Raw genomic sequence first — 26,446 nt, 5'->3', positions numbered from 1 at the left:
CTTCTCATAGGGAATCTGTAGGAGCTCCAGCACTACACTGTGAGCTCCCATGTTCCTGAGCAGCCTCTGCTGCTGTTTTTTGCTCTTCTTTCCCGAGCTTCCCTCCTGGACACACAGTTTACTGAGCCGCAGCAGGATCTGAACACAAAAAGCAAGTTACAAATTGCTAATTACAGACAACTCACGAAACATGAAAATACTGAAATACCAATGAAAAACCATTAAAATACTAATGATCCATACTTCTTTTACAACTCTGTAGTTGTAACTGCTGGTGCTTTCTGTCTTCTTTTTGTCTGAACCAAGTGAATCCCCCTGTAAAACAAGAGCCACTACAATGGTAAAAAGCTCATTGTGTTTTATATAGCGTGGCTCTAATATAATTTACAGTGCCTTTGTTTAGCATCATCAAAGGTTCTTTTCAAATGTACCTTTATTTTGTGGTCAGACTCTGAAGGACCATCCCCATCCATACCATCTTCTCCTTGCCTCTTATAAACCCACAATTCAGATTTCTCTACAATAGAACGCAGCTGGTCCAGATCTGACTTGATCTGCTTGTAGTTATCAACATCCTGACTTGTCACCAGTAACTGCACCTAAATTAAAGTGATAAGAGAAATGCATAAAACTGAACTTAAATCACATAAATCCTTGAATGTCCAGGTTTCTCCTGCTTCCTTAAAATCTAAACTTATGAGCCCAGATATGTGCATGGTCAGATGTTAAAATGGAGTGAAAAAGAATGACAGGGCTTACTTGTTTGAAGGCCATGAGAACCTCCTGTCTCTGGCTGAAATGTCTGAAGAGTAGATGTAGCGCTCCAGACACAAGAGGAGGGTAGTCATGCATGGTCAGGTGTAGCAGGACCCTTAGAAATGTACGCCCACCGTGGTCATCCAGGTCTAGCGGAGTGTTTTCCTCACTAAAAGAACAGTTGAATATACGTTTTATGTTTATTTTCCTTACTTAACAGCAACATGTTTCAGGTTTTCATTAAAAAGCTTTGATGCTATGGATTACCTTCCTCCAAAGATCCCCTCTGCTTGTTCTTCAATATTCTCAAAATCAAGATTACCTAGAGTTAGTTACAAAATAAATAAAAATCACATAAATAAATACATCAAAGAACTCTACCTTGATATTTATATCAAACAAAACAATCATAACTTTTAAGTTGTTACTCTTAGGTTTCATACCTGGCATTTGACCTGGGACATTATTGGTTCCATTCTGACTGGAGGTGTTGTCTCCTTGTGGGTTGTTTTCATCAAACTCACGTTTGAAGATACAGAGCAAACAGGATATTCTGTAGTCTAGTCGTACATTCAAAATAAACTGAAGAGAAAGAAAAGTTAGAACATAAAGACTGACGTTTTGGTTTCGAAGAAGAATCGGTTTTCTGTCCCACCTGCAGAATCTCAATGATCTTGAGTTTTGTGTCCATGACCATGATGTCTTCTCTCTCTGGCTCAGTCTGTGTTTTGACCACATCACCCTCTGGCTGATGAGTTGGTGTTGTGGGTAACAAGCCACCTCCTCGTAGCACTACCTGGGTCATCAGCTCACCAACTCCATGAATGGACTTCATCACATTACTGCCAGCTGTAGTACATACAGAAAGATAACACTGAAATTTAAATTAAATGGTAACACTCAAATAGACAGAGATGAAGAATTTTTGTTTTTAATTTGAAATTGTTAAAAAGTCACTTTGAATTAAAAAAAAACTTTTTACAGATGCAACTCATTTAAAATCAGTGGTATGTCTGTCAAATTCTGTTTCTGATCATTATGCTCTTTAATACACATCAATATGATTATGCTTTCTCTTAAGTGGCAGATACCCTATTTAGCCAATATAATGTAAATCTGTACTTAAATAATTTGTTTCTGTAAAAAAAGTCTGAGACTAAGAAAAAGACACAGATAGTTAAATTTATTTATGGCAGTCATGAATGTCTTTGTGGGCCGATACGATATCCAAGCCAGAAAAGATTACAGATTCTAGTACAGTAAAGGGAGTTAAGAAGGTGGATGTTTACCTTTGTTCTCCTCTCCCTTCTCCATCTTGTTGATGGGGTAAATGGTACTGACATGTACACAGTCTAAAATGTTCAGTAAGATCTTTGTCAGTCGAAGCAGGTCACTAAAGTTGTAGAAACCGAAGTAGATGAGGTTCCTTGCCAGATTTACTACCTATAGGCAGGAAAAAACACCATGATTTATAATTTATTTAAACCAGTGTGACATCCTATCTGTCCAAACCACCCACAAGCAAGCTTACCTCAAAGGTAAGCTTGTTTTTCTCTTTGTCAGAGAAGGGAATATTCTGTGACACCACCTCTCTCAGGTAGTTCTCCACAAAATCCATTGTGAGGCAGAACCGCTCTTTGATCTCATCTCTGGTGGTTCCATCATTGTCATAGCTGGGTAATCAGAGGAGAAACACATCTAAGAGACAAACTCACATCTTAGGAAAGGAAAAAAAAGTTAATTAAAAGTATTCATGACATGAACTCACTCATCAATAGCAATCTTAGAAGGAATCTCAGACCAAAGACGAGCATATTTGACAGGTGTGACCTGCTCCTGGGGGTCACGGTCCACATGCATGTGGAGCATCAGACGGCAGAAAGATGCCCGCAGGTCAAAGGGCAGGTCCTCATCTGACATACAGCGCAGGATCAAATCCACATCCAGCTGACCAGAGATTTTGTTGATGGCCAGATACTGACGATCCAAGCACATTCGAGCAAAGAGGTTCAGCTGACATCTAGGAGAAAATATTATAGATCATATAATTTTGAATCAGAATATAGTCCTAGTCACATTTATTATCCTTCAATAAGCATCTTTTGTATGTAGATTGGGCATTTTTTTTTCATATGCAATGTTTTAGAAATAAACAAACTTAAAATTAAAAGAATCCAAGTCAATGACTGGCTATTTGACTCATTCATGGCTGTTCTGAAATCTGCAGTAATATTTTACCTTTACTAAAGACTCTTTTTAGATAAATTTTATATTAAGTCTAACATGATGTTTCAACAGTGTATGTCTTGATATGTCTATAATCTAACATATCTTACCTGTAGTAACTGACCACCTCCTGGTCCTCCTTCTGGCCCTCTTTTGCATCCTGGGCCAACTCCCTGATGCTCTTACTTCGGATCTCTTTACAATTGTCTTTCCAGAAGAGCCACACCTCCTCTTCATCCTCTGCCTCCACTGGATTCTCTCCATTTGTTGTTGTCTCAATTTCAAACCTCGACAAGACCAATCTGGTGAACAACACAAACATTTCTAAATGCTCATTTCAATTTTGCCAAAAAACCTAAAGTGTAAAACTTAAGATGAATGAGAAGCTAACTTAGTTTCAATGAGGATATCAGCATTCGTAGGGTCAAGCACTGCATTGCAGATGAGCTCCTGTGTCACAGGGATGGACTTGTTCATGGAAACACAGAGATCGGAGAGGTAGTCCAGAAACCTAGGTACACATACATGAAATTGTTTTTCACAGTCACTGGGTGTTGAATAGGGTTAAGAGATATACATGGCCAGTCTCAGATTATATCACAGTCCTCTGTACAGAAAGTTGAAATGCTAATGCCTTCTTCAGCTCCCCTTCCTCAGTATTATACGGTTCAGACTGTTAGAGCAATCAATATTCAAACTCCTGGATCAGCCTGATTCATGCATCATTAACATTTGACAAGACTTACCTGTAACACAAGCACACACAAACCATCAGAAATTACCTGCAGTGCCAAGGTCATGGACAAGCAGTTCCTCTCATACTCCTCAGCACACAGTTGAATACATTTGCATAGATTTACATTCCTTAGGAGCTGCTATACAAACAAATCTCCCCCAAATTGGCCACAGCCCTTGCTTCTATGCCAGTTCAGGACACAGGCCAGAGGCTGTCCTTGCCTGTGAGTCTCACCTCGGCTCCCTGTTCTTCCTCACTAGAGTGACAAATGTGTCAATCTCAGCAGCAGTGATATGTTTCTCCAGAAGCTTCCGGTTGTTGTGGAGCAGAGCTGTTATTGTGTCTTCTGCAAGCACATCATATCCTATCTGCTTCTGCATGAAGCGGAATTGTTTGGCTATGTATTCCTGTAAAGAGAAGAAAAGAGAGGATGATTATTACAAAGACAAGGTGATGGTGAAGGTGGTATCAGGTATCACAGTAGAAGTGATGTGTCCACACACCTGGTTTTTCCTGTAATCCTGCTGGGAATGGCGAAGCACTCTGTAGCACAGTCTACAAATATGTCTAAAAGGAGCGTGGCGCTGGTCTCCAAGCTCCTCCAGTCGCAACATGGGACCATCACCACTGTCTGTGAAAGGGGCTTGGAGAAGTTTGAAAATCTGCAATGGAATTGTGAATTTTAAAAAACCCCAAAAGTTGTTAAACCTGTAGTGCTGTTACAACTTCTGAGTTTAAAGACCAAACCTGCTTAAGGATGTTCTGCTCTCTCATGAGTTTCTGTCTTTCTCTGTTGGGTTTGTTAACCATGATCTCCAGAACATCCTGCCCACTGTTTGGGATGTCCACCACAAAGAAAACTAGATCTTCTAGAAGCTTGGTCACAAACCTGCAAAGTTAACATATGAAGTGGACAATTCAAACAAGTAAAATATTATACTGTTGAAAAACAGAATTTCTTTCTTATATATAGCAGTTATTTTATTGATATTTTTTCCTGTTATTAGATTTTTAAAAATAAACACATAGTAACTCCACATGCTTAAAAATAATTATGTAATATTTACAGTAACCACCTACTAAAGTATCATAGTCAGTTGATTTTTTTTGCAAGATACCTTCTTTCATTTTGTGTAATGGTACCCTTTTCCAGTTTGCCAGCAATGGATGCTAACACTTTACTTGCATCATTGGCAAAATCTAAATCACGCACTTCTGCTGGTGGCACTGGTACAATGGCAAAAGCTTCTTTGTCTTCTTTTACTGCTGATGTTCCAATCTGAAAAAATCAACTGTTATTAGCACATCTGTTCAGAAACCCTCAGCCATGCTATACATCTTGACATAGTCAGGAGCCACTTACTCGTAACATAACAGGTTTCTCTTCCTCTTTGTCAATGGGGTTATTGGTACTGTGAACCCACGTGTTTGTGCACAGGTGCCTTAGCCTCACATAGGAGCTCCTAGAAGCAACAGAAGAAACATGGGATGATGAAAAAAAATTAAGCTGCCAGGCACAGGGCAGGGTGTCCTAGTGCTTAGAAAATATAGCTAGTTAAGTGTTAACATGCTTTAGGTTTAACGATCTCATTAAAAAGGCTATCTCCACTGAACATGTGATATTAGATTTTCTAGAGGGCATGGTACATAAGACACTCCAGAGATTTAGACTACACTTAATGCTCCAGATGAACTCTTTTCAGTTTGGATAATCAATGAGCAATCTTCAGGTCAAAATATCCACTTTAGCACATATTGTATTTCACAATCTGATAGGCCAGTTGCCAAAAAATGTGAAATTTCATGCTCTGAAGAGAATAAAAACTTTGGATTTTAATGATCACACAGCAACCTTAACAATAGCATGTGCTTTGAACCCTAACATTTGTGGGTACGTGTGACTGAACTGTGAATCAAAGACAAAATTTTAACACCATAACTTTCTGTAAAACATCAAATTAATATATTACAACAATACTGCTTTGTTAAAATCTCTGTTGATGCAACATTGCTAGTTTAGAGGCCACATCAATTAAACCAGCTGCTGGCACATGTCAATGCTACAGATGTCTATATCTGTGCTCACATGAACAAGTGTTTGAAAGGTCAGCAGCTAGTCACACAAGAGCACACAATAACATATACTAAGAGTTGACAGAAACAAAATTTGCTCTCTATTTGTTTCCACCTAGTGATTTAGTCAGACTTCCTGGTAACCAGTTTATTAACCTTTACTTGATTTGTCTACGCAAACATTAACTAGACCATGGATGTGGGTGGCAGAGTATTGTAAAACTACCCAGTTTTTTTATCAGTTTCTATCCTTGCTACTTAAATGTAGGGAAGAGACTGCTTACAATAGCTTTGCTGAGCTAAGTGTGTGACATGATTACACATTAGCCACTAGAGACTTGTACAGTATCATCTCTCCTCCATTAAGCCCTAAACCTTTACACATAATAAAGTCTGAGCCAAATACGTCCTTCATTCTCAATGCACACAGCCTGCATGAGTGTATAAGTAGATGGGAGTGTGCAGCTTGTAAGGCCTTCAGCTTAGACAGCAGACAGTAATCATATTCTTGGCAGGCATTACATAACCAATGGCTAACAGGCTTACCTTTGTGCACTGGCTCTTCCTGGTATTAATTAGCTCCCTGGCTAAAGTTTGGGGCATAGGGTTATTTGAGGTAAGGAATGAGAGGTCCTTGAAGTAGCACCCTGCATCGTGCAGGCACACACCTGAAGGTGTTAAAACAAAAGGGGCTTTGACATAAGGTGGAGAAGCTTCATTCTCTGTGCGGTGCCCGGGACCAATATACTAGTGTAATTTTAGGACTATAAAATCTTTCTGACATAGTATTGTCAAAAAAAAAGGTGGTGGTTACAGATGTGCAGAAGAACCTGCTTTTATATGCAAGTACATGAAGTATAATTTTTATATTGAAATAGTATACAGAAGGGCAAGTTTTTATTGAAAAACATCTTCCTGCATCAAATCAATATAACTCAGCATGACTTATTTTCAACCAACTCAGGAGTAAAAAAAAGATTTTTGCTAAAACATTTATCTGCCACATGATATGTTTGTGTGTGAAGGCATACGTAGTGCTTACACAATATGCGGATTATAATTTTATCTTAGACCTATACCAAGAATCTTAGATGATATTTTGAAATGCAGTTGTTTCCCTCTACTGCCCACTAGGTATGATTAATCTCAGTCTGATTACAATGGTTCCTCATTTCATGCCATGCAGGGACTCTCCTTGGCTAGTGACTATATAGTCTAAAGGTGGTGGGTCACACAGTCACACAAACACACACATATAGGTGTTAGTAAGGTACAGGACAACTGAGTTTTTCAGATACTTCCCATTTCTGTGGCATGATCTTTTAGTAAAAATGAAATGCCCTGGGTAAAGTCCACAAAAAATAAAAAGAAGAATAAATAAATTACCCCATAGATATGACCACACCCTTTCTCTTGCTATTTGTAATTTAACTGGGCAACAATCTCTCATTTGAATGTCCAGTCAATAAGTGACCAGAATAAATATCTGTTAGCTAATACATAACAGACCGTACATAAGGTGTTATTGTGCATGGTTGCAAAACAAACTCTCATCACTTCAGAAAATCCTGATCTACTGATGTTCCAAATTCCCCTTCAGCTCTACACACCAGTCAAATGTTTATTATTGCTGCTGTTTGTTTCTGTCTTTGACATCACTGTGGTCTTTCTGATTAGACAATGTGGTGTCTAGATATTTGTCACTCAACTTGCTTTCCCCACATAGTTTACAAAGTCTTTTTCCATTAAAGAGCAGAAACCTTTCTCCATTAAGGGGTCTCTGTGACATCCGTTTTGCTGCTTATTTTTTATTAATCGCCTCCATACTATCTTGGGCATGTCTGTACATTTATGAAAAATTTTGAAATACACGAACCAAAATTTATTTTACTCTGTAGTTGTAGGTGTAGGAGTGAAGATTATCCTCCACTCTTCCAGAATAATGTATATGCAGTATGTGGTCGATTTCACATATATTATACCTGGGCACCATGGAGTCCCCGCCTCTCAGGGTCGTGGGGTCCAGCTCAAAGATGGAGGAAATATCCATGCCGTCAGGAACTGGCACCAGAGTGTACATGATTTTCTCTTGTGGAGCACGCAGACGACCTCGTAATGCTTCATTATCTGCATCGAGCTAGTGCACAAAAATGAGTACTGTGTGTTTTTAATGAGTACACAATACACCATAGATCAAACATGATAGCACAAAGTAATATGCAGATTTTCATTTGAACCTACTACCTGAAATTGAACCTGATGTCTCTTTTTAGTTCCCACTCCTGACTTAAAGGATCACCTTTATTTATCACATTGAGACTTTTTGTCATAGGGTTGGAAACTACAGGTGCACACAACAGCCCTGATAAGGTCTGCAGTGGTTTTAACAATACTGCCATCTAAAGGTGATTTAAAGTAAGGCAATGAGTCTGCTGAGATGATAGTATGGCGCCACCTTGTGGAAGGCGCAACCAACTTAAATAAAAGGAGGTTCTGATGCTAAAAAGTATTAAAGGAGACACTGAACAAGAAAGAAAAAGGACAGAAGATCCTTATGCAGAGGTGACAACAAAAGATTTTTATGTTGGGGTGCTACAGCCAAGTAAAGATTGTAAGAGATTACCTGGAAATTAAAGGGTGTAAAATCCACCACCTTGAGCAGAAAAAGCAAAGATCCAACACAAAATTGAAAAGATTAAATCAATATCAGTACAGCAACCAGCATGATGTCGCTAAGTACTCAAATGGAAGGTGATCAGGCTGACTTACTGAGGACCGCTGCTCTGCACTCTCTTCCTCAAAGTCTGGATTTACCTGGGAAACATACCCACAGCTTAAATATTCCCCTCAGTCACTTTAGTTCACTGGTGGTTTGCTTACTTTGAATTTAAGGTCCCTGTGTCATGCACTTAAATGCTTTGTTGATTTAAACTAAAATGTAAGCTTCCATGTCAGATACACAGTATGCATGAGTAGAGGGTTATAACAGCATGCTATTAGAAGGTCAAGAAGTTGACACATACCTCACCCATCTCAGCAGCCAAATAACACCCTGTGGCTAAGTGTTTAAACCTGAACAGGCTGTTCCAATAGCCTGCACCTCCCCTGCATGGGTCATGGTGGACCACCTGGTAATGGCAAAAGACGTGGAGATTAAGGAATAAGTAAATTGTTCTGTAAGTGACGTCAGTGTATTTTTTGTGTTACCCTAGTATGATCACATCTTTTGTACAAATAATATGAACACTAAAAATTGAATCAGCTTTTAAGTGCTGTGCATATTGTGCTAACCTCTACTTCCCACAATGCTTTGCTGCTGGTGGCAGATGTAGCAGACTGGCGGCCGGTGGTTCTAAGAAAAACATACTGCTTCTTTCTGTGGTCATCACAGGTAAGAAACTTCTCCTGCTCTGCATGGAACAACCGCACTACATCGCCCTGTAATTACATACACACACATACAAAGACATATACATGCGCTTGTGTAACTATGAGAGTCAAAATTTTCCCATGCTTTTTACGCTTCCTCCCGTTAACTAAGGTAAATAAATGTGAAAGATGCTTAGTGTAAGTTGAAGTCAAACAAAGAATATGAGGGTACCTACCCCTTTGAGTATTGTTTCCTTGTTGTCACTCCATTTCATGAACAGAACAACCTTCCAGCTTGTGTTGCAGTTGACAGAATTAACCTTAAGCAAAAGAGAAAAATGTGTGAAAAAACAGACACAATTTGAAGTTAGACGTGTAATCAAATCTATATTGTTAACCCAACCCTATCTTCTGGCCAATTTACTGTTCAACCTTATAATGCAACAAGTATTCATGTACCTCATTGCATCCTGGGTTGTCTACTAGCTGGTGGCTACTGGCATGTAAAGGCTGTCCAGCATTCACAGGATTAAGGACCACTTTATCTCCAATCACCACCTGCAGGTGCAACGTAAACACATGAATATTTGGTTTAGAAATAAAGGATAAAAAGGAATCCTTTACTAGCATATATCCACTTTTTTTAACACTTATTTTTAAATACAGATTCATCCAAGACAATAGAAAATCTTCCTCAAGTATGTAACTTCCCAAGATATAATCCTTCAGCTTCAACGTTAATATTCTTTTTTCTCACAAAGTGAACATGACAGTTACAGTTACAGTAAGCAAGGCTCATGCTAGCCTTCACATAAACACTAGGGGGAGCTGTATACTGTACTGTGTGTGAAAGGACTGGATTAAATAGAGAATCATCTAGCTGAGAAACACTTTGGAGGTCAGTTTCAGGATCAGGCCTCATCTTCATTTTTTGCTGCTTTCAGTCAATACATCATTGATATTAATGTATATGTGAAGTGGTAAAAAAAGTGCTATTGTGTAAAGTTCTTTCAGCTAAGAAGCAGTGGACATTTGAAGCTTAGAAGAAAATCCTTATCGGAGAGTCAGATACTGTATTGTCAGTTTTACTACAGTCTCCTTCCCAAAACCTGGTACCTAGTCTGGCAAGAAAAAGTTTGGAAACACCTACACATTTGTGTATTTTTATTATCTTATCATAAAACACAAGAAATTTCATTTTAATCATATTTGAGCACAGAATAATGGCCAAATCAAATTTGTATATTAAACTTCACTTTCATCAGTACTTTTCATCAAAAAATCATCCTTTGCCGTATAACCTCCTGAAAAATTTGTGGCATTCTTCTGGTCAGGTGTGATTTCCCCCCCATGCCTTCTGCAGCACTTCCCAGAGGTCTGCTGTGCTGTGTGGGCTGTTTTCCCAAACTCTTTGGCCAACATTCCCCACACCAGCCCTATGGGGTTCAAATCTGGTGATTGGGCTGGATCAAGGAGTGTTTTCCAGCAGCTACTTTCTTCTCCAGACAATTCTTGCACAACTGGGAAGAATGCCTGGGGTCATTGTCCTTGCATTAATTGCTAAATTAAGTTATCCCCAGTCAGTCATTGCCCAGAGGGCATGGCATACCATTTTTAGGATGGAGTGGTATCCATGCTGATAGAGGATGCCTTGCACACAATGCAGATCACCCACTCTCCCATTGATCATCACGTTTCCACCTCCATGCTTCACAGCTACCATTTTTTCTTGAGCACTGTGTTGACATACATCTCTGCTTGTATCCAAAAACCTCAAACTTGGAAAAATCAGTCCAAACGACTTGGTTCTTGGCCCACTGCAACCTTTTCTTCCAATTTGCTGCCCTTAGTAGGATTTTTTTCTTGGCAACTCTGCCCATGAGGCCAGTAGACCTGGGTCTTCCATGCACTGTGTCGGTGCACACTGCCTTTGCTCTTGTTTTATTCAACAATGCAGCCAATTCCAGAGCAGTGAGACATCTGTTTCTCAAGGAGAACACTCGTTAAGTACTTGTCTTCTTGGGCAGATGTGTACTTGTCTTCTGTCCTGTTTGGATCCAGTTCTAGCATAACTCTGGAGACTATAGTGTACATCTTTTAATGAAATCTTTAGCGTCTTGGCTATATCTTGTAGAGAAAAACCTTACTTTCTTCAGACAAGTAGAGACTGATGCTGTTTTTGTTTGTCCATTTTTAGTTGTAATTTAAACTGAAATGACAGGTCACTCTCACCATGGAGGTCATGAATGATCAATTTAAGAAGATTGACACTTCAGTTTCTGAAAAACAGAGAGATGCAAAGTCTCCAAGTTTAACACTGGTTACATTTCAATGATAGTTGTTTTGTAAAAGGCCATCTTTGAGGTTTTAGATGGTTTATCTAATGATTAAATCGTTACAGATAAACATATTTTTTGTGTCTTGGTATTAACTTTTATACATTTCAGTGTCGCATGGGTCATGATGGGTCAATGTCATGGTGTTTCCAAACTTTTTCTTGCTAGTGTACATTACCCACAATGTAACTACTACTGACAGGTGTGCTAGTACCAGCTTATGTTCAGTTCCAAGCAAACAAGGCAAGTTTTGCTTGACAATGAAAATATACTGTACCTTCTCTACATAGCAAACCATAGTCATTCTGTATTATACAAAGAACCTAGATGCCAGCCCATGTGACTTGTTTTCAAACCCTGTGAAACGTCTAAAGATAGATCCTTAATTTCTCCTGCTGAGCATAATCAGCTTGAATCCTACACCCTGCTCTACCCACACTGTCTCCCAGGGATCGCAGTTTGTAGAAAGGCTGGATGTAGAACCAGGATCCCTCATTTCCTGCTGAGTCTAGAGTTACTCTCATGGCATTCTTCTCCAACAGCGCAGGTAGGCGCTTGTTCACAGTCAGGTATTTATTGCTTTTCAAGTGCAGCAACTGTTGGCAAACAAGAAACAGTTTCATGGTTATAAAGCCACATGGTGAGTGACATAATCCAAACAGTAGCAAGAATAACAGAGGTCAGAACAAAGATGGAAATATGTCACAGATGGAACAACTGGAAACCCATGTGGGCACTTGACAGAAAACATGCAATTCCACAAAGCTTGGTGTCTTTAAGTCTTCTTTAAATCACTAAACCTCACTAACCTCTGCTGCTGCGTTTGTTCCTATATATTTTCATGCAGAGTAGAGAAAACACCAGCCATGAAGGACATTTTCTTAAATATAACACAATTTCCTATGGTAAACAATTTATTGCTTACTTTTATTTTTATTTTTTTGTTGCTTTTTCCTACAATGATAGTTCATTCAAAGTAGAACACTTTACACTGTCTTCTTCGTGCACATCATACACAAGAAATGCATTCTTATTCCTGTGCAATGAGCAAACCAAGATACGACAGTCCAAAAGACAACATTACAGCATATCTTTGTGCTGTAGCAAAGCTCCTCTCTCATTAACAGAATTACAGGCAATATTATCAAGCACATGGTGTCATATATGGTGCTGAATACTGCAACAGGTCTGTTAAACAAAGCACCTTATCTCATGGGGTTCTTAACGCACCTGGATGACATTTCCATATTGGATGACTGTTCCCAGCAGCTTGCGGTTTTCAGACTCGTTCTGCTTCTTCTCCAGATCAGCAGCATGCTAACAGAGCAGGGGCAAAGATAGTCAAAACACATCCTAGTCCCAGTATAAGCTTTGCAAACAGACCTTCTACAAAATGCTACAACATTTAATATAGGTATTTTTAGAATGAACAATGTTAGTCTTACATGGAGTTTGTTGAGGAGGACTGTGTCAGTAGTGCTGTTGCCTCCAGGTTTTGCCGCCTTCCAGAACTGTTTCTGTGCCGAGTATCTGTTCATTGGACACAGTTTGAAAAGGCAGTCTGGGGAAAGGCAGGAAGGAAAGAGAAATGGAAAGCCAAACTTCTGTATTACTTTAGACATTTGACTGTTGACTTCATCTGCATAAATTAAAATGGATCCAAGGCATTATACAATATCACATTAATGTCAGAGGAAGAAATTATAACGTGGTCCAGTTGGTCTGATGTAGATATTTTTGTTTTGTTTGCTCCCATTAGGGGTTGTCACAGTGAATAAATTGTTTCGCATAATTGATTTGGCACAGGTTTTATTCCTGATGCAACCCTCTCATTTCACTCAGACTTGGGACTGACTCTAGGACCGTATTGGCTTGTACAACGTCAGCGCCTGAGTCTACTAGCCCCTGGTCTTCCAAGACAGTCTCCCATCCAAGTAATAATCAGGCCTGGCTCTGCTTAGCTTCCGTGATCGGACGGGATTGGGCACTCGCAGGATGGTATGGTTGCCCCATTGTAGGTACTTATGTTATTCAGAGCATATTCTTCATTTCCACAAGGAGCTGATTTTCTAAAAAGCACATTTATGTCCCAAGCCCCCCTTGGAAGTTAATTTCAGTTTTGGGGGCACTGGACAATAGTCTCAACTTATTTCTGCTCCTACTAACTAACTACATGTAGTCAGTTTATACATTATGCTTGCAAATTGATTAGCATTGTTTCCTAGTCAATGATTTAATGCATTATTACAAATGACAAAACAACTGAAGAGATAATAGAATATTAATGATGGCAACATAATTGATGAAGCTTGGCCTCTCAACAATGCCAGCAAATCTTTGTGGGTTAAATGACAGCAACTGGGTCAGCTAGTTTACACTGTTACAGCTTTCAAACATACTGCCCACAGTCAGTTTAACCCTCCTGCCGAAACTTCACACCATATCCCATGGCAACACATTTAAGAGCCAGTTAGTCAATAAAAAGAAAAGGAGGCCAAGGACCAATGGAAAAAATGGGGCACTGGGAGAATACATGCTTGATGATAAGCAAATGAGGTTAGGAAGAGAAAAGAGACAGCAGGTGCATTGTTTTGTACAAGGAACACTACCAACCTCTTGCCCTTCCAGCAGGCACAACCTCTGTCCTGTGTCAGTTGCCAGCTGAAGTTTAGATAATTTTGCAGAAAACTGGCATAACACTCAGACAATACCATCTTCAATGCTCACACTACATATAATACACAAACAATGTATCACACACAGCACCACCACACATAAATGAAAATGTGGAAGCTAGGCTAACATGATATCATTTAATTTGCATACAACTATTTCTGTATACAATGTTTGTGGCATTACTTCAGGTTGGGCCAGGTTGATTGGTGACTCTAAATTGCCCATAGGAGTGAGTCTGAGTGTGTGAGGTTGTTTGTCTTTGTATATCTATATGTGGCCCTGTGATGGACTGGTGACCTGTCCAGGGTGTACCCCTGTCTTTCACCCAAAGAGAGCTAGGATAGGCTCCAGCAGATCCCTGTGACCCTAAATAGGAATGAGCAGGTATAGATAATAGATGGACGGTTGGCTGGATGTTTGTGGCACATGAAGCCAGAGTTATATTATGGCCAAAATTGTGATCTCTCAAAAAGTTGTTTACATAGATAAATACAGGAAACAAATTTCTAATCAGGCAATCAGGATGCAATCAACCACACGCACACACACACACACTTCATATCATGTATCAGATCAGAGAGGAAGAGCAAAGGTGTTATACCTTGTATTCACATATATACACAATATATATATATATATATATATATATATATATATATATATATACATACACACACATACATATATATACACACATACACACAAAATTACTTATATATATATATATATATATATATATAATTTTGTTATGTTGCAGACTGATCCTATAATTGTTTAAAATCTTTTCTTTCTCATTAATGTACATGCCACAGAAAACTGAATTTTAGTACAGCTTTGTGCAAGAAGGAACATAAGGACCACTGGCAGAGCCCTACAAAATAATCAGGATGAAATCTTCAGGTTGATTGTCAGACCCTAAACTGGTGAAGTGGGCCCTGGGTTCCTCCTGGTGCAGGACAATGCCCAGCCTCATGTGGCCAGAGAGCATTCCTGGATGACAAAGGCATTGATGCCAGTGACCGGCCCTCACTTTCTCATGACCTAAATCCAACTGAGCACCCATAGGACATCATGTCTTGGTGCATCTGACACCACCAAGAACCACAGAGACCCCCACACTTTATACTCACTCATCAGGAGCAGCCCAGACTTTGTTAGTGTATACAGGCTCAGCAGTGCTGTATACACTTTTGAGTCCCATTAGAAGCTGCTGTGATTGACCAAACTCGGAAGAGCCTGTAATTTCACTTTGATTTCATTGTGGTTTTGAATTGACATTGGTCGATGGCTGAGCATATTAAGCTGATTAACAGGGAGGTGCATATGCAGGCAGCCCAATGTCGTTGTTGTAATACACCACACACTTAAAAGCAATGTAGCAGAAGTAGGTAGCAGTGGATTTTAAGGTGAAGATTAAAAGTAGAATTTGTAAGTCAGCCTTAGCAAATACAGTTGCTGACTGTTCTGACCATTAACATTGGGTTGGACTAATCATTATCGGCTCATTTCATTGCACACTTGCTAGGTAATGAGCTAACTAATGCACTTTTATTGATTTAAGTAGAGATGAAATAGCACTACCATGGATAAAGCACTGCAATTATACTTCATTAACAAATAAAGAAAAAGCTACTTTCATGTTTACAATAAACTTAAGGGTAACTGCACTCCACACAGCTAATTTGCATACTTCAACATAAGCACTTGGCTGACTAGCAATCCACTCTACATTGTACACTGTTTTCATGATGAGTTATACATATTCACTATGCAGTATATTTACTGTACAGTAAATTGAAGCACCAGGCAAGCCCTCAATAATTTAAAAAAATCAATTATCTCAGATGGATATACATTTTTGTTCTTTGTTGTTTTTTTTTTTTTTTTTTTTTTTTTAAAGAAAACAACCAGGTCCTGTTGAGAAAATAAGGTCAAAATGATATTACCTTACCCATAACAACACAATATTCAATTAGAATAATGTTATAAATATATATGGATCTTAAAGATTATAGACTCTGTGAGTGCATGTTAAGTTTTCTATTTGGTTGACAGCACAAAGAGAGAAAGAATATAAAGGAAAAGAAGGGAAGAGAGCAGGATGCAGTTGACAGAAAGCACTGGGCATAAGGCCCTGTAAAAATGTCACACTCTGCTTAGGGTCTGAGCAGCCCTAAAACTAAATATTAGAATCACCCCCAAACAGCATCGTAAATCGGCCACTCTCTGCCCTGATTTCTAAAAATGGCATCAGCAACCGCCATAGATAAACACACATCTGTCGACCTCTAGCCCATGCAGCTGTTTCAAAACTAAGAAATGTCTGACAGGACCGTGCACAACAAAGAGGAGGTGTTGGCAAAAAAAAAATGAACTGGTGCAACTTTCATTATGTGGACAGGTTTCGAGTTTAAATAGTCACACAAAGACCAGAATAAGATTATCTGGAATTTATGTCAGATAACAGTGGTTGCAAAAGTCTGTTGTACAAACAATCTTTTCTATCACCTCAGAGCAAATCACATTGGAATATAAGGACAGCAAAAGAATGCATCCACCGAAAGAAACAGGTGAATTAGCATTAATATAAATGTTATGTTATTCTGCTGACTGCCCACTGTTTTCTCATTTTGTTCTGAACAAATTATAAAATATATATAAATATTTTTAAAAAAAATCATAATAAGTCATCATTCTTTGCCTCCACTGGAACGGTACTATAGTGCCTTGCTTAAATCCAAAATACACTGTTACGTATCTGCTGTTCATTCAATCCATGAAGTACTTCCTGGTACAAGGGAGTGGCACATAGGCCTTTGAATGCACAGGACCAGCACATCTATAGGAGCAGATAATGCAGTAGAATGTAGAACAAAAAATACATGGTGTGCTTGCACTGAGGAGCAATATTCGGGTGCCTTATTTTTTGAATGATTCTATTGCATTCGGTCACATGCAGACAGGGAATTTTGCATAAGCTCTTTCTTAGATCAGTCAATTCAGTTCAAGTTATATAACACCAAATTACAATAAAAATAATCTCAAGGCATTTCATAATCACAAATGGATAACAGAGAAAGGGCTGGTGAGACCAGTACTCATTAATATAGAGGGCACGACATACATACCTTTTTAAAATTATAATGTAAAATTCATAAAAATTCAGATTTACAATTTTTATCCATTAAGTGATGAATTTGTCTTAAAATTGTTTATATTTGTGTTAATTATGTCCTCAATGTGCTCTTGTTTCAGTTTATTTTAAGTTGTTGCATCTGCGAGACATAGTATTACTTTGCCTGGGCAAAAGAAATTCCTCTTAAATTAGAGGACATCTTCATTTGTTAAAAATAATGCCCACATTGCCTAAACAGCATGCAACAAGCATTGTTCACTCAAACCATGAGACCTAAGATTTGACTTGGACAAATACTTTGACTTGGGCAAATACTTTTTCACAGCACTGTACAGCTAGAAAACTTGCCTGCCCTCAAACTGCCCCAGGCTATAAAATAAACATATTCATCTTTATAAAAACCTGTTTTACTGTAAATACAGTTACAAAGTAGAGGTTCTGTCATCGTTTACATTGCATTACAAATCTGTAATGATAATACTGAGATCTTGTATGTTCCTTTGTTGTTACAGACATAAGAGGACAAAGTATTTTTTCAGTTCAAAGTAAAGATAATCAGACCCCTTTACTTTTTGCACTCTGTGTTACAGATGTATCAGCCTATATTTATCAACAAATTTCAGCAATTTCCCTGCAATTTTCTTCCCATTTAGATTGTAAACTACAACTTATTCACTTACTGTACAGTATGAGTATAGACACCAGCTATAGTAAATTTATACAAATGCTTTTAAAATTCCAAAATAAAACCAACATCTTTCTGACATAGACCTTACAAATCTGCTTCTCAGGAGCCTAATCAGAATTGAGGGAATGATGAATGCAGCCAAATACAGAGACAACAAAACCTGCTCCAGAAGGCACTTGACCTAATACTAGGGCGACCACTCATCTTTCTGCATGACAATAACCCAAAGCAAACAGCCAAGACAAAACTGGAATGGCTTCAGGACTACTCTCTCACTGTCTCACTGAATGGCGAATATTAAATTGAGTGAATTGCATTTAAAAAAAAACAAAACATGTTTTCACTTTGTCATTGTGGCAGTATAACGTTTTACAACTAAATCTACAATACAAGTTCATATGAATATAGTCAGGTGGAGTGTTGATACATATTTTACTGATATAAACCAACTACATGAGAAAACAAGCCATCAATGCTGACTTCTCTTTTATGTCGACTTAAGCCAAATAGCCACTACCTTTTGCTGGTACCCACTGCATTTTCAGTCGTGGATGGTTTTATATTACAGAATTCTGATTCAGATAGTCTATTCAGTCTGTAACCAAAATGACTGAATATAACATCACATTAAACAGTGTGGATATTTATGTATAAATCTGTGTAGTACTAAAAGTATTCTACAGTCAGCCAGTCTGTGTGTATTGTCCTCTTCCTAGTCATTCTCACCCAAGGAAGACAATAAAGAGCATTAATTTTGATAAAGACAGATAAGTCAAATAAGGTTCTCCCAAGCTTCTGGTGTATAAAAGGTTTACTGGATTTAATCAGTTTAAAAGTGGATGGAATTGATAATGAGAACTGCATCAGTAAACTCTTAATTAAATTATTACAGACCTCCCATATACATCAACTGCACTTGCTGCCAACCCTTTGTCAGATGAGAGTCCATTTCTCGTTAATGATAGGGTCATAAGTGGCCATAAAAACTGCACACATTTATGAATATATAAAATGGTTTATCATGTTTTTTTTTGCCCAACCAGAGTGTGTGACTGCAACAACATTCAGTTAGTGTAACAAAATGCCAGTATAAACATCTCAACATGCTTTTTATTTGAATACTCTGGCCTGGGCAGCCACAATACTTTAAAGCAGCAAAGCACATTTTGAAGGAACAAGATGTATTGTTTATAATCTGCAAGCAATACTGCACCAAGTGTTTCTAAGTAGCATGAAGAACAATAACTACAGAGCATTATCAACCACTTAAAGAAAGAAAAGCTTCAAAGGATTCAAGCTTTTCTGAAGACATGCCTCTTAGCCAGCACAGCCACTTACTCAACATGTTTACTTTTTACTAGACATAACAGCATGAGTACCAGTGCGACAAGAGAATTATGAATTTGCATACACATAAACTATGCCCCAAAACAAAATCATTCAAACAAAAAGTAATACAATATTTCAAGCCAAATAGAAAAAAAGTCAACATAAAGAACACAGAACTATCTACTTGTGTAGTCTTGGTTTTGAGGATTTAGGGCTGATATGCTATAGGCTTGTATTAGGTTTCCATACAAAAAAATAATGTCACAGATTTAAGTCTATTATCGCAAACTTGTAAGTTTATTTAGTTTGTAAGTTTGTTTAGTTTGAGAATGTCTATTTCTTTAACATTTATTCAAGCAAAAAAAGTGAAATTAAACATAAAAAAAGCTTTTTCAAAACATCTAAGCAGCAACAGCCAGCAATGTGACAGTGACACTTTCCATTTTTCAGCTTTTCTCATTCCTTGTCATCATCCAGTTTTTCCCCTCACATGCTCCAGTGTAAGGCATCTGATACATTATAAAATAATTTCTAAAATATCACACTCAGTAGCAACATGTGCTTTAATGCATCAAGATATCAAATGATTTTGAGGCATTACCTCTGAATTTCTTGGGTGGGTTGTTGAGGTCACCGGCATCAGGTTGTACTACACAGCGGTCATCCACAAGCCTGGGGACACAACCATCATTTTGATGAGTCAATCACTCAAGACAAATGCAGCTCAAATAGACTTTAAACCTTAGTATACTTTCTAAACACTGTCCTAAATCCTTGGCCTGAGTTACTGGTACAATAAAACTAAACAAACCTATCATTACCAGTATTAGTAACACTAGTTTCAGCTGTGTTATCAAGTCTAAATGTCTTTGAAAGTGGTTAATAGGAAATAGAAACTGATTTAAAGCAGAAGTTTCAGCGCTAATCCATAACACAAATGATGTAAAGCTTGATCGTACTCATTTAGCCCACTGAGGGAGTATGATCACCCAAAGCAGAAAACTTTCTAAAGCTTAAAATAATTCAAGCTAAGATAATACGTTTCTCCTGCATTCCAGCAGTTAATATGTCTCAGAGTAGTGTGAAAGAAAACGTCTTGTGTAGTAGAAGGTGTCACCCAGACATATTAACCCAGGGTAAAGATTCAGGCACAAGTTAAAAGATCACACCACTGTACCAGTACACAAGAGGGGAACCATCATTACCGTCATCATCATCATTCCATACTCTGACATGATTACAGATGCATGCAAAAATATGTTGATATAAACAGAAATTCTGAGAAAAGCAATCGGGAATACGATAATCAGCCCAAATACAACACTTCAGTAGGATGCTCTGGCCGGTCCAGCCAGTTGCACCTTTTTATAGCTCATGCAGCATACACTGCACTGCAGGAGCACTGTCATGATGAAGGAAGAAAGCATATGGTGTGAAAATCTCTAAAATAATAAAAATGAAGAGTCATAGACTTGAAGGGCAAATGTCTAAAAGAAAACTGCTGTTGCATTGTGGGATACAGCTTCACAGCTACATTACAATCCAACAGTATACAAGACATTGTGTGTACCATCCTCTCTGTGAGCCAGCAGTGGTCCAGGTGGTTGCAGCTGTGTCTCAGGGGGTCACATTCAGTATGCCGCCAGCCAATACAATAATGCTATTAATAGTTACATCCTCTAAGCTCTTCTCTTTAACAGAGAGCTCTCAGCAGCAAATAGGGGAAATGACTGCAAGGCACAACAACACAAGATGGGGAAATTTGACAAATGAGCTCTGTCATGATGGCAGTCTTCAAAGCTGTGAACACATTTGTTGCCATGGTTGGTGACGCAAAGCACTAAACTGTGAAAAAAAGCATGGTTTCTGAGAGCTGGCAAGAAAGGAAGTTTCAGCGTGGCCTTTGGTGAGAGGAAAACAGAATAGTGACATGGCAGTATTTCCTTATATGCACTAACAGTCTGCACTACTCTGATGTTTCACACAATTTCTTATTCACAACAAAAAATATAACCACTGCAAATTGTCCTGTCCACAGTTCACTTGAGAGAAGTGACAGAGTGTCAAGGTAGACCTACCCAACTCTCAGGACAGAAAGGCTTGTACTGTACTATAGCCAATTCTTTTCAACTGCAAAGACAGTAGAAATATAAAAGTACCAGAATCTATTTAAACAAAAGATAACCGCTGCCCTGTGTCACAGGAGCCTGGGGTCATGTTTGCAGAAGGTTCACACAATTTGTTCAGTGGTAACTCTGTGAGTTATTGTATTGGATTGTACATTTGACCTATTAATGCACTGTCATTCCAATAAGATTGTGTAAACAAATCATGATTTACCAGTAAAATGGGACAAAATCATGCCCTTTCTTTTTTGAGTCTCACACTGTTTTGATATTGATGATGATAATGGCAGATGTTTCTGTTCTGGCTTTGGAAAAATGTGGTCCAAAACCTGCCTTATCCTCACCCCAAATAGTACTTAAGACAATATGTGTCATCTGGCCAAATTTGTGATCTGTGCCTAGATTACATAAAAAGTGCATGTAAAAAAAAAAAAAAACAAAAAACAAAATTCACTTCATTCTGCAAAGACATGAAGGGTGACCTGGAGGTGAACACTTATTCTACACCTTAAAAATGGGTTTCCATGGGGAGGGGCGGCTGCCCTTACAAAAATGTCACTTAAATTACTTCCAAGATGGCAGTGGGACAGCAAATGCTTTTTATGTATATATTAAAAGCATCTGTTTTAATACTTTTTACGTTTTAAATAAAATTTTAATTCATTCTGTGTTTACAATTAACTAAAATTACTTCTAGCAAATTTTAAGCTGATCCTAAATATGTGGTATTAGTCACTGCTGAAAGCAATCCCAGGGATGCTATGCTCATTTTGACCTTGGAACAAGAAAAACAAATACCATGGGGTAAAAAACAGAAAGGAAAACAAGAGACAGCCCTGTCAGAAAAGTCTGGAGTATACAAGCTTATATACTGTACTATAATGAAGGTGAATGGTGACCAAGGAAATTCACATCAATGAACACTCTTTTATATCACTCTTTTTTTAGCCTTCTGTTATTTATGTAAATGTCGATTGTATATCAACATTTGCACAATTTGCACATAATGAGATGAACTTTTAAGTCGTTACCTACAATTACAGAGGAGGGAAGACGTCAAGTGTTTAAATAAATGGTGCTCAGCATGTACCAGGAAGAGATGGGGTAATTAGAGGCCAGAGAACCAGCAGAGCACAAATATCAAGGAAAAAGAAAAAAGGAGTGATAATGACTAAGGATCCACCACTTCTTTACATTTATAATGCAACAGTTACTGTTAGTCAAAGTGACTGAGCATGCTGCTCTGCATTTATTGAACAAAACCATCAGATTATGGAGATTATTGACTGCAATAAATCTTTCCCTTGATTAACTGACCATAAGTGCAAGAGGTAGATACATGTATATCAGAGAGTCATCGTTTTAAATACGAACAAACAAGCCTCACCTAGCTGTTTTGTATAAGCTTTTATTTCAAGGGGTCTGTAAGGCTACGGATTGAGCTTTAGAGATGAAACTGCATTAAATATACTTTTCTTACTATGAAATACATTGAAGTACAAGTAAATGTTAAGTCAGTTTGGATGAGTTTTAATTATACAGCCCAAATTCAAAAATAACCCCAAATTTTCTCTAAATTATCTATTTTACATTCTGTACAACATAAAACTAATAAAAACATATTTTTTTATGAAACCCAGGTAAAGAGGGTAAATCTTTTACTGACATATTACCAACTACCACAGACCAAACAGATCATTAAACCCATTCATTAAATATACCACCCTACATGCACAACCATCTCTTTGACTCAAAACAACAACCATGTAAATCATTACATGAGTTACTGTGTTTATTTTGTAGCCTGTACTGTGTTACAGCTGTATTTTGCACCGTGGAATAATATTTTCTGAGGTGTATATCCAGCAACCTCATCTGGAGAGGTACTACAGGTGAAAGGTTCATGAAAAAAAACTTGTATAATCGCGCAGACTTACCCTAAAGTGCTGATAAATCCACTAGTAGAGCCCTCTGCATACAGGGAACAAATGTCCCCGATATGGAGGAAACTGGACATTTTGTCCGACATGGCTCTTCAGGCTCTACCACACCTGTAAAAAAAAAACAAAAAAAAACATTTACCACAGTCACTACATAGAGCAGAGCTCAACCAAATGAAAAAAAATGAACCATTATGAACTCTCTTACTCAACTTACCCTGAAGAAAGAAGTTAATTATTTATTTCTTAAAAAAAGTTAAAATGCTAATTACAAATTAATCAACTAAATAAGTGACAATTCTAAAAATATACTAGTTTGCTGTGGCTTCATGTTCCTGCACAAATTGCACATCCTGTGGGTTCTTTCTTTTCCCCATTTAGAGTATAAGTTTAAAGGGCATTACAAATGAAGTTGATAAACCTCTTAACTTTACAGCTTATTCAAATCAAACATAAAAAAGAAAAATCAGAAATTAAATTGAAAAATACTTCCAGAGAAACGAAATAAAGTTTCTGTATGCACTCTGATAGCTGTTTTAAACTAATACTTTGAATTTAGGTCACCAATCCTCAGGCTGTTTCCAGGTTAGAGTAGAAGCAAAAGAAAACTTTTATAGTGGTTAAGAGGTCTATGTGGTCTAGCTCTTTGTCTGTTTACAAGCATGTTGTTCTCGATGAAACCACCCAAACTCAAAATAAACACATTAAATACTAACATTTCATTAAAAATATACGCATGGGCTATATCTGCTCTCTGATATTTAAGGTGCCTATGAGGCTGAAGGTCACAGTTATCCAAATTCAAATCCCCACCTCCGTACACCTGTGATATATTCAAAGTTTGAATTTTGCTCTTTATCGAACAGTGCCACAACATGTAGCCTAGTTCACATTGTGAGACGCTATTTTTGAAAATGCTAAATGGTGCTAAATGGTGTTTCTGCTAGCTAAATTAACTAAATGTCTTTTCTTTTTTTTTTTTTCTTTTTTTTTTTTTTCAACGCACGAGCTATAGCTAAACAGCAACAAATGAGCGCGTGGGCTACTTCCTTGACAAAGGATGCTTTCAGCTCAGTGACAACATGAACAATGCCCTGGCTGCAAAACTGCACACAGACAAGCGCATTACCTGGCCCAAATGAGAGAAGGCGTCAAAGACAGAGAGCGAAGGAAACGCGTGAAGAAGTGGGTCAGCACAGGATCATTTCCACGGCGCTGTCCCCGGTTAAGTCCATGGCAGTGAAACTCCAGGTAAGAGCAGGCTGAGCGGCGTTATCTCTGACAGCTGAATGCGTCCTCGGCAACAATCCGCTTCTTACCTCCTCCACATGTCACAGTGGGAACGCCCCTTTCGTTACTATTTATACTGCAGCAGAGCTCTATGGGTAATGTAGTAATGGCCATTTAAATTGCTGTCAAATTAGATTGAAAGAAGCCTTGTTGTCATGACAGGAATAAGACTATTTCAAGCAGGTAGCTTTTAAAATGATGAAATAATAGTTTACAGTTTTAATTGAACCCTCAAGAGTTGACACTTCGATGATAAAATGGGATCTGTCTCATTATAATAGAATCTAATAGAAACCCCTAGCTTGTTAGATCATGTGTCTACTCGTCTCAAATGTGTCACACATTGTGGACTCTAGGGAACATGTCTCTGAATGGTCAGATCCATGTGACCAGAGGTTTTCTGTCAATGTCTACATGATTTCACGTATGGAATGTCACAAACAGCAGCACACATATTGCCTTACAAAAAGGGGGCCATGCTGTGCATGTCAAAGTGTGAAAGGATGTGAAATAAAGACGTCTGTTGTGTGTGCAGTCTCCTGTCAGAAACAGTGATTTGAGCACTAGCAATCAGATTCCTGGGTTTGTGAGAAAGACACATCTTTGAAGTCTGTTTAGTTGGGTCCATGTTGTTCCGGTAAACTTTGAAAACATCAGTCCCACAACTTTGAGAGATCTGGTTTATTTTCAGCAAGACATAAGGGAAATAAGAATAAAATGTGGGCTGACCATCCTTACGGTGGTACACTTCTAAGCTTTTTGAACTTCTTCATACAGTGGACTACATAATAAAATTTGAATAAGTCTAAAATCTTGATTATTGATATTAAATCCTACCTGAGATATGAATGAAAGACAGTGAAAAGAAACCACTTTCATCCCTAAAATGGGCCAAGCAGCATTAACCAAACCCACTTATTAGATGTTAATTTGGTTTCTTAGCTACAAGTTCTTGAGGGATATTAAGAGCTGAGTAAATTGGGGTATAACAAGTGTTAAGACTGCCTATTACCATAAAGTGTTTCTTTTATATTTCTACATTCCACATCTGCTTTTCACTGGGCATAGTGAGGTCTGGGTGCACAGATTGTGAGATTCATCATTGTGCATGTGTTAGAGTTAGTATTCTCATGTGCAGATTCAGGCCTTCCCTTAGCAGCATTGTGTGGGCACAATGGTTGGTAGTTTTCTTGTCTGAGGCTGCGATAGTCCTCTGTGTGGGCCTTGCCTGCAAACTAATCCTCACATTCATCAGAAATGTCAGAGTAGAGCTAAATATATTAGAAACAAAGAGTCACTTGTATTTTTCATTATTTCTATATGGAAGGAATATTCAATCCTGATGTCATGTCAGAGATTAAGCTCCAAAGTCCAGGTCAAGTCTAGTCTTGCTCAAGTAGAGATTGAGGGCTCTTTCTCTGTATAGCTCTATAAACAATGCATTGGCCTATAAAGGCTGTTCTGGATCTGGGACAGTGAACCACTGAAGACATGATGCCACTGGGATTAAGAACCATAGATAATGACTTATTAGTGATTTCAAGCTAAACGTAGACTACTTCAGCAAGCTCCTATTCACAGTCTTATTTCATGTACATATTCTGATTGCCAATTTAGCCTCTGTGATTGTAGCTTTCATAAATGTAATGAATTAAGGCTTTCGTTAGTTTATTACAACATTAACAGAGCTACTTAGTGTGAACAAATGTGGTGGAAAAACTCACTCTGACATTACTAACTGTGCAGTAACCTTCCAACATGGTGT

General features: G+C 38.1%; 1 protein-coding gene across 9 annotated transcripts in view; it reads right to left on the bottom strand.

Moving 5' to 3' along the window:
• Window positions 1–24,675, bottom strand: part of itpr1b (inositol 1,4,5-trisphosphate receptor, type 1b) — a 70,990-nt gene extending 46,315 nt beyond the window's left edge. For 5 of the 9 annotated variants that reach the window (XM_026307803.1, XM_026307805.1, XM_026307807.1 and 2 more), the window contains exons 1-30: window positions 24,521–24,675; window positions 23,389–23,502; window positions 19,927–19,997; window positions 12,942–13,057; window positions 12,727–12,813; window positions 11,934–12,092; window positions 9,620–9,718; window positions 9,397–9,480; window positions 9,083–9,229; window positions 8,815–8,919; window positions 8,561–8,605; window positions 8,415–8,444; window positions 7,774–7,928; window positions 5,082–5,181; window positions 4,837–4,997; window positions 4,466–4,607; window positions 4,222–4,380; window positions 3,953–4,125; window positions 3,374–3,493; window positions 3,093–3,284; window positions 2,525–2,776; window positions 2,288–2,429; window positions 2,046–2,199; window positions 1,412–1,605; window positions 1,200–1,338; window positions 1,024–1,078; window positions 760–925; window positions 432–599; window positions 244–315; window positions 1–138 (exon numbers count right to left, since the gene is read on the bottom strand). In XM_026307803.1, the coding sequence (XP_026163588.1) occupies window positions 1–138; window positions 244–315; window positions 432–599; window positions 760–925; window positions 1,024–1,078; window positions 1,200–1,338; window positions 1,412–1,605; window positions 2,046–2,199; window positions 2,288–2,429; window positions 2,525–2,776; window positions 3,093–3,284; window positions 3,374–3,493; window positions 3,953–4,125; window positions 4,222–4,380; window positions 4,466–4,607; window positions 4,837–4,997; window positions 5,082–5,181; window positions 7,774–7,928; window positions 8,415–8,444; window positions 8,561–8,605; window positions 8,815–8,919; window positions 9,083–9,229; window positions 9,397–9,480; window positions 9,620–9,718; window positions 11,934–12,092; window positions 12,727–12,813; window positions 12,942–13,057; window positions 19,927–19,997; window positions 23,389–23,480 (3,717 nt within the window). In that variant the 5' untranslated portion in view covers window positions 23,481–23,502; window positions 24,521–24,675. The remainder of the gene's footprint in view (window positions 139–243; window positions 316–431; window positions 600–759; window positions 926–1,023; window positions 1,079–1,199; window positions 1,339–1,411; window positions 1,606–2,045; window positions 2,200–2,287; window positions 2,430–2,524; window positions 2,777–3,092; window positions 3,285–3,373; window positions 3,494–3,952; window positions 4,126–4,221; window positions 4,381–4,465; window positions 4,608–4,836; window positions 4,998–5,081; window positions 5,182–7,773; window positions 7,929–8,414; window positions 8,445–8,560; window positions 8,606–8,814; window positions 8,920–9,082; window positions 9,230–9,396; window positions 9,481–9,619; window positions 9,719–11,933; window positions 12,093–12,726; window positions 12,814–12,941; window positions 13,058–19,926; window positions 19,998–23,388; window positions 23,503–24,520) is intronic. The other 4 variants (XM_026307812.1, XM_026307806.1, XM_026307809.1 and 1 more) reach the window with 1 other exon arrangement.
• Window positions 24,676–26,446: the final 1,771 nt, after the last annotated feature.

The sequence above is a fragment of the Mastacembelus armatus genome, chromosome 5 (assembly GCF_900324485.2).
Source record: "Mastacembelus armatus chromosome 5, fMasArm1.2, whole genome shotgun sequence".
In the NCBI taxonomy this organism is placed as follows: domain Eukaryota; kingdom Metazoa; phylum Chordata; class Actinopteri; order Synbranchiformes; family Mastacembelidae; genus Mastacembelus; species Mastacembelus armatus.
This window is presented reverse-complemented; position numbering and strand designations above follow the sequence as displayed.